This window comes from Pseudopipra pipra, chromosome 5, assembly GCF_036250125.1.
Source record: "Pseudopipra pipra isolate bDixPip1 chromosome 5, bDixPip1.hap1, whole genome shotgun sequence".
In the NCBI taxonomy this organism is placed as follows: domain Eukaryota; kingdom Metazoa; phylum Chordata; class Aves; order Passeriformes; family Pipridae; genus Pseudopipra; species Pseudopipra pipra.
This window is the reverse complement of record NC_087553.1, coordinates 10,211,759-10,223,891: the sequence shown is the minus strand read 5'-3', so window position 1 is coordinate 10,223,891 and position 12,133 is coordinate 10,211,759. Positions and strand designations below refer to the sequence as shown.

The window sequence follows — 12,133 nt, the reverse complement described above, 5'->3', positions numbered from 1 at the left end:
AAAAAAACCACATATACAGGCACCAGGCTGGCAGAAATCCCAGCAGTCAGGGCTGGGGAGCTTTGCTTCCAGCCAGCATTTGCCTCCAGCTTCGCAGGAGCTCTCTTCCCCTCTCACACAGAAGCAAACTGAGGGGTGCTCTGAACTACCAGCCCGAGTGTATCTCAGGTCTAATGAAAGTGTAATTCATTGTAATAAGAGCCAGTGTAACATAAACACATGCAGGAAAAACAGGCTTGGCGCAACCACCACAACAGACACCGGTTTTGATCCAGCACAACCAAACACCTTCAGACCACAGAGGGGGGAGAAAAAAAAAAAAGTGGGTGCAATTCCTTTAAAGCAAAAGCAGAACGTAACAGGCACCAGGTAAAATTTGGACCTGTAAAAGTTCTACCAAACAGGAGCTACAGCATGTGGACTTCCCTGCTGGGGAAGTTCACAAGGTTCACCTGCCTGCCAGTTCAGGAGTGTTTGGAAGTTTCCCTCAGCTCCAAGTGCTGCAGGACATGGGAACCAAGATGAGGAAAAGTAAAAGAACCCATGCAACACCCCAACACAACTGCAAGATGAAACACTGGTACGTGCCCCAAAATCATTCGTGAGAAGGCACATCGGTTATCTTTTTTTAGCAAAGGAACGGAAGGTTTGGGGGAAAAAATGCATTTATTCATTTCATATTTATTGCAGCAACCACCCACACAAAATTTTGATTGATCAGCATTTCCTGTGCTTTTTTACCATCTTCCACACATAGTGGATAGCAAAAATGAAAGACAATGTAACAATTCACTGCAATGTGGTAAAAGTATAGTATATTTGCTTCATCTGCTATTATTACTCTGTCACCAATAAAGACCCAGGTCAGGGAAGAAATATTAGCACTTTGGAAACAAGGAACTAAAACTAGAGACTAATTTACTAATTTGTTATCAAATATCAAAAGGTTTGAGTATCTTCCATGTCTTTCTCACAGATTTCAGCATTTCATGTAACAACTTACATATAGGTATTTTTGTGTTTTTAAATAATCATACATTAATTCTTACAAGTGTTTAAAAACTTGGTAATGGTTTAAAAAAAAAACCAAAACAAACAGTAAGTTTCCTCATGCTTTCAAGTCTATCTTAGTGAAAGTTTTCTCATGCTTTCAAGTCCATCCTAGAGAAACTGAAGCATTGAAGGTATTGCCCAATTTAGAAACACACTTCAGGAAAGCGACAGCTCAAAATATCAACCACAGACGTCACAGTCAAAAAGGGACTTTATAGGCACAGTAATTCCTAATGTTCACATTTGATATTCTACCTCCCAGACTCACTTTGAAACAGGTTCCTAAGCCAGGGATAATGGGCCCTGCCAGACCTGCACACGAGTCAGACAAGTTGTTTTTGCAGGGTGAACTTTTGCCACCCTTCCCTCTGGGAGAAATTCCATTAAGTTTGCTCCTAGGAAATCAGCTCCCACTCCTACTCCTTTTACTGACTTTCCACTGTCACTGCTCCTTTCAGCCTGGTTGTCTCCACTCCTTCCCTTTCTGCAACTACTCCCACCCTCTTACACCATTACCTAGAACCTCGTCCTTCCACATCCAACCTGTAAGCTGCTTTTTGGATGCTGTCCCACCTCTCCTCTGTCCCACACCCATTTCTTCCTGTGTCTAGAATCCCTCCATCTCCACACCCAGCTGCAGCACTGCACTGTTTTTGGTTCTTGAAATATTTCAGGGGAATAAAGAAGCAAACGTTAAAATAGATAATAAATTTGCAGGCATTCCCAAAAAGTTTTTCTTATCTGAACAGCTTTGCTCACTATAAAAGGCACAGGATAGCTTGTTGTTATGTCCCAGCTCACCCATCTAAGCATATGCCATTATTTGACCTAGAGGCCTCACCATGTAAGAAAAAGAATAAACTTAAGCCTTTATTTTAGTAAAATAAAGGTTAGAGGCAACAAAAAAAGAACTGAATTTCTGGGAGGAACACTGTGATTCTCAGCCTTGGAGGAAAACAGTTTGATCTGTTCTTATTTTTTTCAAATTACATTTTTCCTTTCAAGAAAGAGCTTCTCTGCAAACAGGGCTAGTTGTTCTTTAATTTTTTTTGGAGAAAGTCTCAGCTGAATGGGAAAGGATCTTTAGAATGCACATAAAAGACAAAGGTTCAAACGAAAGCTGAATTCTCAATGAGCACAGGTTTATTTTAGTAAACAATAGAAGCTCAAAGCTGAAAGAGAGATCTTATCCCTTTTAATCACTTAATAAATTTTTCTTGCCTTCCCAATTTTCAAGCTACGTGTCTACAATAAACAAACCTGCATTGATAAAAAGTCCCTATAAAAGCATACAAAACCTCTATTTGACACAACAGTGAATTCACCTCGGCTTTGGACAGGGTTTGTAATGCCTTGCTTCAGCAAGCAACAGGCAAAAATTGTTCTGATAAACACAGAAAAAAAAGGTAAACTTCAACACAAAGCCCTAAAAATTAAACTCTAACCTTCTTATTTCTTTAAGTCATAAAAATGTCTTCAGTCAGCTTTTGTACTGCCCAAAAAGTATCAGTCCTACAACAAAGTTAAGAAATATCAAGTTCTAGCACCCACAAAACACTTATTTAAGAGTACTTCTGTAGAAGCCAAACTAGGCAGACTGATGCAAAATTCCACAAATATCACCTTTGGATCGATTTTTAGGACAACTTTATTTGGTAAATTAATAACCTAAATAATATAACTCTGCTTTGAAAAGAACCAAAAAAAAATCCTAAAGGTATGTTCAGAACCACTACAGTGAAAAAGGAAAAAGGCAAGAAAAGTAAGCAAATGCCTGATAGTTGTGTGGTTCTAACCAGAGAAAAGGGTTTCTTAAACACATGCATATGAATAAACACAAAGAGAGAGACAGAGAGAGAGAGAGAGAGATCGATGTCATTTTATGGTGCTCAAAACCAGTGCTCTGGTGCCCAATGACTATGAAGTCATCACAAGGTACTAAAAACATCAAGTTGAAAATTCTCATTGATCTTAATAGGTGAGGAGTCTGAAGCCCATGACCAGGTACTTTTTCTCTGTTGACAAGTATCATAATGGGATTGTCCCATGGGTCCATTTCCTTGTGCACTTATAAATAATGTAAGTAACTTAAGCTTCCCATATAGCTTAGACGTGTTTTGGGGATAGCTTTTCAGAGCTCAATGAGTGCTCAAGACACTCAGCATAAATAACTAGTTCAGTGAAGGATTCTAAGCAGGGCAAAACAAAAATCTCAAATTTGCTGTGCTGTAATTTTCCAACTCAGGAGTTTTACCATACCTTGCTTTACTTCATAACACAAAAGACTCAACAGTTAACTGATAATAAAGTATTAAAGGTTATAGTTGAATGTATCAATTCTACAGTCATACAGCTCTGTGTTCCAGGTAAAAGTTCAGTAGGAGTTACTGTATAAATACTAAACCAAGCATTACTCCAGCAAAGTTTAATGACAGAGTTCCCACCAAAAGGCAAGGAAGGGCCTTCTGTGCACATGTCTAATGTTAAGTGAACAAAATCAGACTTTCTCACTCCCAGAGAGACAAAACACCTCAACAGTGGAACTACATCGCATGAGAACACATACAGTGTATCATCACATTACACTTTTTAAAACTCCAAACAACAAACAATACCTTTTGTCATTTGCATTTAGAAGGGATGAGAAGGACCTTGGGAAAGGATTCTGCCACTAGCAAGTATAGAATTCTACTAATAAAAAAAAAAAACAAACAAACACCCCAGCAAAAAAAGGTCAAAGTACTAGCCAGCACCAACTTACTAATACAACCCTATGCCAAAAGAAAACCACGTTATGCAATGGAAACAACTCCTTATCTATCCCTGTTTCAGTGTATTTTTCCATCTTAAAGCTAGAACAAATTCAATGTCATGGAAGTAGAAGAAAAAAAAATGTGTAAGTAAGTCACCATTTACTATTTCCTTATTCTGAAAATGAGCATACACATCCCAAGAAAAATTCAGTGTCCTTTAAAATAATCACATGTCAATGCAGTCTCTATACTGAGTCATTTGTTTGAAATTCCAGTCCAAGGAATGTTAAGATTTAGCTGACGATTATCTCCTCGACATTATCCCAATTTGATTATACAGTGTTTACTACATCAAAGCCAAAAAAAGCACAGTAATAGATTCAGCAACACACCCACTTGGAACACTGAAGACCTATTATTAAAGAACCAGAAGAATAATTTTCAAAAGGTTTTTATTTTCAAACACAGTCTAGCATAAGATCTTACCATAAAGCAAGGTTGTTAAACATTTCTATTCAACCCACATATTTGAAGCTGTGCCTCAGAAGTTAGGTCAAACTATTTATGTGATCATGAAACTTGACTATCCTTCTTGTCTAACTCTCTTAGCGGACACATCACAGAAATCCAGCAGCCAAGTTTCACGTGGCTGAACCCATCAATAGCAGGTTATTAACAGTCATTTCCCTGCAACTTACAAACAAGCTTTCAATAGATTTACTTATAACACAGTTTTTGTTATGCTGCAATCAACATTATAAACATTAATATTTAGCAAACCAGCACACACAAATGAGCAGGGCGTAGCTAGAAATCCACATGTGGGGGTGCTTGTATAGCAGGTGGTCACAACAGCCCACACTGTTTGCCCCTCATGAGGGAGCCCCAGAGTAGTTTAAATTCAGACAACTAGAATTATTATAATCAACATATCACCCAGAGTTACACTGCCTAGGATTATAAGGCAGCGATTATAATGTTGTCACCCTGTCTACGTTAGCTCTCACATCTTCTCTAGCACCAGCAGGGCTGAATGCTAGACAGCTTTACAAGGAGAAGCTATCATTGGGCAGAAATTCAAATTCAGCCTGGGAGGCTGCACAACAAACACGTATTCAGCTAAGGATGCCAAACTGGTCAGACCACGTGAACCTTTCAGCAGGCCTGACAGCACCATCCCTGCCATCCTCCTACGTCTATCAAATCACAGAGAAGATGCAGCACAACTTTCAAATACAAACTGAGCTATTTAGAGCTCACTATCAGCAAAACAATCAGCTCAATGTACATCCTAACAGTTATGGGAACACCTTGAACACCAGAACTTGGTAAGTTTGTCCATAAGTGCATCACTTGCTCTACAATAGCTGTTCACACACTTTTTTTTATTCCAAGAAAACTCAAGTCGCTGTTTTCCAGTTACTACAGCCAGCCAACATTGTCTATAGGCTTATTCTATGAGAACAAGTTCCATCTCAAAGTCTACAAGAATTTTTTTTTATATTGCATACACACACAAACATAGCTTTCTTTTTCATTTGTCTTCATTCAATAATCTGCAGAGAACTCTGGAGGTGAAATTCTTATGAATCCCTGTCCTCAGTCAGGTGCATTTCTTGCCAGTTGCAATGAGGCAGAATAGAACACTAAAACAAACCCATCACCTATTAACAAGCAGCCCCCTGCTAGAAAGGACAGCACCCATTCTGATCAGATTTTTGGGAGCATTTTCCTTCAGTACATCTTTTTAAATTTTGTTTAGGATCAAATCAAGCGTGTTCTTATATGAAATAAACTATGCAACACATACATAACGTCCATCTCACAATGTCTACAATGCATCTTACACAGAGCAGCAACCTTTTGCTCAACACTAAGACACAGAAAAAAACCTATAAGCTGTAGCTTATAACCTCTATGACTAATAGCAGCTTTCACTCCTAAGTTATCCCACTGATGACACTATTCATTTAAACACAGTAAAACAAACACACAGTACAGTGAGTAAAAACTCCTGACTGTGTTGAGAAAAGCCTGTGAATTCTTAAATAATAGAAAAGGAAGCATATTAATCTGACAAATATACATAGGTTCCACTTTAAAACTGTCCAGATAAGGATGGTCTAACTACCTGGAGAGGAAAAGCTTGTAAGAAGTTTGTAGAGATCCAATCAATACGCCCTCTAGACTTCTGCATAAGAGCTGTATTTCCATGTCTCTCATTCAAAAGACAATACATACAGCAAGTCTACCATAGTGAACATACTCCTCAAAACATACTAAAGCAGGAACAAAAGAAATAATGAAAAATCGATGCTAGAAGCAGAAGCAGGAGGTCCACAAAGAAAATGGCCAAATTAAACCTTCAGCGTGGCTTTAAACAATGTAATTAGAGAACAGGGCTGAAACCAAGGCTCTTCTCCCTGTGATGAAGTAAGAGCTTGCCTTTGTGAAAGCATTTACAGCAGGACAGTGCACACACACAAATGTCAAACAAACCAATTCAAGGCATTCTTGACTCACAAGGACATTTCTTGCTAGATGGTTACACTCACAGCAAAAATTGCATTTGAATCTGCATCCTTAAACAGCTTTAACTAGAAGTATTAACACAAAAACTCAAAAAATTGTTTTAGTTGTGCAGAATTCAGTAAACAAAGGGCTACACACTATTACAAGCTTCAATAAGCCTTTTAGATTTACAGTGTAACATTTAAGTTCAGTTTGGAACACATTCAAAATTACAGCAACATTTAGACAAAGTAATTGAAAATTATAGTATTGTGACAAACATTTAACTTACTTTACATAATATCTTGCACCTTCAAAAGTATATGCTTCCTCCCAACCTGTGGGTAAGTCTGGAAAACAAGCAGCAAAACATCCCAATTACCTTTTGAAATGATGCTGGACATACTGGTCTACTCCCTAACACCAAGGTAGTTAAAATACTGTGTGTCTGATTCCACATGCTGAAACCTTTAGTCCAATGAACAAATATTTCAGACTTGACTCACAATACTGTCTCAGTTTTAATTCTGCAAGCCAGGAGAAGCTACAGGAATGAAAATCTGATTTGGATTTCTCCTTCTGCAGTAATAACAACGAGGGTCTAGGTGTGCCCTTATTTAACAACGTTCCTTCCTCTGACCAGTAGAACTCGTGGTCATCTCCAGATCTTTCTGCCTTGAACTTCAGCAGCATCAAATTACCTGAAAGGCAGAGATCCAAACAAAAATCCATCTACTCAGTTACATGCAAGTCACAAGCACCTTAACAGGCATCCTACCAACTACACCACAGAGCATCAGCATTGTATTAGCATAATTCCACCACTTGTTGTGACTAACAAGTGTTCCTGCAGTGTTTACAACTCTATCCCATTTTACATGAAAATCATTTTCAATGCAAATCTAGTGGAGGAAGTGGGTACATCTCTTCCTTTCTATTATCACTCCTAGGAGTACACATATAAAAAAACCCCCACACCACTAATAGCCAATTTCTCAAGTAACAGCTTCCTGATGTAATGGAAGCTCTGAGGATGTTGGGTACATTTATGCACCTCTAGATGCATCATTACCCTTAAAAGTTTGCCCCAGTTAATAAAAATAATGATTGAGACATAGCACTCTCTCATTGAATTATAAAAGCAAGAATGCATTTCCTAAAAAAAAGAAAAAAATCAGTCTGGGTTATGTGTTGTTCCCCCCCCCCATTGCTTATTTGCTCTGTCTGGCATTTTTCTTCACTCTTGTCTTCTCTAGAAGAAAAATCAAGGCATCTTTCGATAATGGCACAGGGCAAAGTACAGCAAACAGGAAGTCCCTCTAGTAGAAGTATTTATGGCTGCTATAGAATTTTGCAAAAATATACCTTTTCAGTGCTGAATATCTCAAGGAATAAAAAGCACTTCAATTCATAATGGAGGACAAAGCTTTCCTCATCGTCTAGTACATGCCTTACAGCATTATTTAATAGGCAGCTTTACAATAACATACATCTCCAAAAGAAGTGATATTCACTCAAAAATTGTTTAAAAGAAGACATCATTTGAACATATTCTGACTAGGTTCCAAAACGATGGTCAGAGCAAAACAAGACACAAACCCCAGAATTAATCTGTTTGATTATATCTCTGCATGGAAAGATTCATTAACATACACATGAACGAGGGAAACTACAGAAACAGATTTGGTTTGCGGACACCTTGGTATCTGATTAATAAATCATGGTCAATATATCCAAGGTCACACCTCACTCTTGTGTTCAGAAATAAGTTTAATTTACCCCATGATAACTTTGCAATGTTACATACAACACCCCAGATACTCAAAAGCAAACTGCATTTCCTTTAGAAGGCACTTAACGGCAGAAACAAGTGAGACACTTGGAAAATTACTGGGAAATCACCATCAGCCAAAAGAGACAGTGGGAATAGTTTAAAAAAAGAATTAATACTCAGCTAATGCTAGTGTTGAACAAGCAAAGCACATCTGCCCCCATGCATATTGCTGTAGATGAAGGCCAGTTTTTTAATCTGAGCACTGAAAGCAGGAGCAAAAGGAGCCTGATAGCAATCAGTAGTTCCATTTCCCAGCATTAAATGACTTCTTACAAACAACAGACCTTCACAGCAAATCAAACTGCAGAGTTCTAATAGCCAGAAACCTGTGGTTTTTAAACTATTCTCAACTCAAAAAAAAAAAAAAAAAAAAAAAGGAAAAAAGAAAAGAAAGGCTGCCTGCAGTTTTCTAAGAGGCTGTTTCTGATTTCTTAATGCATGAGTATTAACCAAACATAAAAAGCAAATAATCTGATATAGACCAATTCACTTGCAGATTTCCCTGCGATTATCCAAGTGATTACATACATAAAAACAACTGCACTTATTACTACACTCCACCACCTCCCAGTGGCATATGTAGCCTGTGTGCAATTCCAGCAGTCGGAGTTTGGCTCCTGGTCTCCAGAGTGTCTGCTGTAAATCCTCCTCCTCCAGCACCTCCTGCTGCTACTTCTCCAGAGTGGAACAAAACAGCAGTGGCAAAGACTGGTTCCACCCTCCTCCCTCCAAGTTATTTCTAATGTTTCAAGTCCCTTTTCCTCCTACCTATTCCACCTCTCTCAGTCTCTCTTAGAAACCACACAGACTCAGCCTAGATGGAAGTGAAGGGAGAAAAAAAAAGAGTGTCTGGGTGACCAGTGAAATCAGACTCTATATTTTAGTACACTTATCGTGGTTAAATCTAGGTACTGCCGGAAACAGGATTCAGATGAGTGGTTTCGTGCTAAACTGAGAAAGGATGCTACGCAGGTGAATAGACGGGATAGGCAGCGAGAAGCACGAGAGGAACACGGCGGTCTCTAATGGTAACTATACAGCGTTATAGGGGTGATGCGAGGCAACGCAGAGAGAGCGAAGACAGACACACTGCACAGGCACGGAGGGACAACTCGTGGGCAGGGGAAGGCGCTTTAAGGAACTGCCGAGCGGAGCCGGACACGCGGGGCTGGTCGGCGATGTGAGCCCCGCTCAGCCCGGGGCGAACAACTGCGCGGAGTGCGGGGAGAGCGGGACCACGAGTTGTCCCGGGGGGCTGCGGCGGCTCCGAGGGACCGGGGGACGGGGCGCTGAGCCCGCCCGGGGCGCGGCGAGACCCCCGAGCGGAGCGGGGCAGGGCCGGGGGCTCGGGCAGGGCTGCGGGCAGGGCTCGTACCTGCGCTGCGGCGGTGCCCGGTGATCACGGCCTCTCCGGTGAGCGGGTGCAGCCAGGTCGTGCTCTTCGCCTCCTCGCTGCGGGGACGGACACACGGACCGAGTCAGGCAGGCGCAGCCCCGCCGCCCCCTTCTCCCACCTCCCCCTCCCCTCCGCTCCCCGCACGCCCCTCCCGGCCCGGCCCCGCTCCCCTCCGCGCCGGCCCCGCGCTCACTTGATGAAGAAGACGCGGCCGCCCTGGCTGATCCCGTAACTCCAGCTGCCGGGCAGCGCCCGCAGCCGCTCGGCGCTCAGCTCCGCCATGGCCGAGGCGCCGCAGCCGGGAAGAGCCGCGGGGAGCGGGCGCGGGAGCGGGCGCGGGGGGGCGGCGCGGGCACGAGCGAGCGAGCGCGTCCCCGCCGCAGCCGCCGCCAACACCTTGGGGAGGGGAGGGAAAGGAGGGGAGAGGAGGGGACGGGAGGGGAGGGAGAGAAGGGAGGGCACAGCGCCCGCCCCGCCCCGCGCGTCCCCGCCCCGCCCCGCCCCTCCCCTCCCGCCGCGGGGGCCCGCGGGGCGCGGGGGCGCGCCCGGGCGGGGCGGGAGCCGCGGGCACGGAGGGAGAGCCGGGAGGGGGTCGGGGCCGTCCCGCAGGGAGGGGAGGGAAGGAAGGTGGGATTCGTGATGCGGGGAGCGGAGGCCGCGTCCGGACGTGGCTGTGCCCGGCCGGGTCCCATCGCACGGGGGGGCCCCGCTCCTCCGCATCCCAGCGCTGCCCGCTCCGAGCGCGGGGCTCCGCCGCTCTCAGACCCGCGTCGGGACCCGGACGGCACAGGAAATTAAAAGTTTTGTCGAATGTCCTCCCTCTTCTCACTCTCTCGGGCTCCAGCCTTTTTTTTTTTTTTTTTTTTTTTTTTTTAATTTTTTTTTACATAAAGGCTCAGTCCTCATAAGCGAGCGTAAAGAGATGCCATCTTTTTCCTTCATGTAAACTGTTCCATCTTTTTCCTTCATGTAAATCGTACCATCTGCGCTGCGTGCCCGTCTTCCAAAGGAGGTCTGGGATACGGCGTGGATTTCAGCGTTTTAGGTATTTTCAATGTTTTCAGTGTTTTAGGGAGGTGGTGATAATGCAGGTAAAACTTGCGCCTGCAAAAATGAATCTCTGTACCTGCGTGTATACTTTTATTCACGCGAATAATCCAATCGCATGTGCATTTATGCATTGCCACACACCCCTTCGGTTTAAGTTACACATGGCAAATGTAAATGACTAAAAGTGTGTCGTGGCCGTGGTGTTTCTAAGAGAATCTTGGTTTGCAAAACCACTTTCTGAATAAGCAGTAAAGCTGGGATGTCTGAAGGCATTCCTCTGTCCACAAAACATGTGAAATGCACAGCTGAGAGTATTCTGTGTAGCAGCTTTGTCCTCTCTACCATTCTCAACACCTTGGGAAAAATAAAATCTGACAGACAAGTTGCTGTGTGGTTTGGTCCCCACCATGCCATGTGGTCAAAGCCTTAAATTCCAGTTGCCCCACACAAGGTATTCCAGACATAAAGAGCAGTGTACATGTGAGAAGACTTGGAGTCACTTTTAAGTAACTGGATACAAGATAAGAATTCCTCCCTATCCAGCAATACCCTTCATTTCCACTCACCACTGACAGCACCTGAGATTTATAGACTACCAGAGGAAAGATACGCTGGGGAAAACAATTTATTCTATAAACAGTTCCCTTCTGTCCTAAGAGCAAGAGCCCTCAGATGATGAGTAAAGTGAGTAATGACTCTTCCTGTGAAGGGCTGCAAAAAGCTGCCTGACAACAGCAAGGGGGAAATCACATGCAATATGGGCTCCTGGGGTGGTAATGCTCATGTCCTGATACTTCTCCATGCAGCCTTACTAGAGCGCAGAGCAAGTGCTCTTGATTTCCAGAACAGTGGATACCTTCCACCATGCAGAATCATTTTCTTTCTCTCTAGCAGACAAGTGCATGCAGCACGGCTAGACTTACATTGGCCTAGATCCATAAATTAGGTATTTAGGCAGGATTTAGGTGCATAAATCCTGCCTGATCCCAGCACGTGCTTTGCCAAACGGCTTCCTTAGGCAACTAAGTTCTGCCAGTCCCTTGCCTTGCAGCCTCCTTCCTGCTTTGCACGTGCTTAGAATTGCTGCCATCTTGGTAAAACCTAGAGTGTGGTACCTAAAATATGTCCCAGCCTGGCTGAATTCTCAGGCAAGGCATTATTCCCCCAGGTGCCACAGAGGCCGGATAAATTGGCCACATTCAGGCCACACCTAAGAAGGACTTACAAGTTTAGTTTCTGTATAACTCATAGCAAACAGGTTGGCAGCACAGTCATCACAGGAAACCTCTTCAGCCTCAAGGATGAAGGGCATTTAAAACCATGTCAGTCTATTCCCAGGAAAATGCTTTTGCTCCAAGGTATAAGCCATTCTGAAGCTGAGACTATTCTAGGAGGATACTGAAGGTGTTCCTCCTCCTCCTTTGAAGTCACATTATTTTGCAAATATAATTATTGGGCTATAGGGTGGTGGCATGACTTGCTGGTCTCATGAATAGGAAGCTCATCCAGGGAGTGATGGAAGATCTTGTTTCTACT

At 43.0% G+C, this 12,133-nt stretch overlaps 1 protein-coding gene across 13 annotated transcripts in view; it reads right to left on the bottom strand.

The window, feature by feature from the left end:
* The window catches only part of PLEKHA5 (pleckstrin homology domain containing A5), a 166,855-nt gene extending 156,906 nt beyond the window's left edge, over positions 1–9,949 (bottom strand). For 5 of the 13 annotated variants that reach the window (XM_064654398.1, XM_064654395.1, XM_064654401.1 and 2 more), the window contains exons 1-3: positions 9,741–9,937; positions 9,527–9,603; positions 6,610–6,667 (exon numbers count right to left, since the gene is read on the bottom strand). In XM_064654398.1, the coding sequence (XP_064510468.1) occupies positions 6,610–6,667; positions 9,527–9,603; positions 9,741–9,829 (224 nt within the window). In that variant the 5' untranslated portion in view covers positions 9,830–9,937. Of the gene's footprint in view, positions 1–4,241; positions 6,230–6,609; positions 6,668–9,526; positions 9,604–9,740 lie in introns of those variants that run through there. The other 8 variants (XM_064654391.1, XM_064654396.1, XM_064654393.1 and 5 more) reach the window with 5 other exon arrangements.
* Between the last annotated feature and the right edge of the window lie 2,184 nt (positions 9,950–12,133).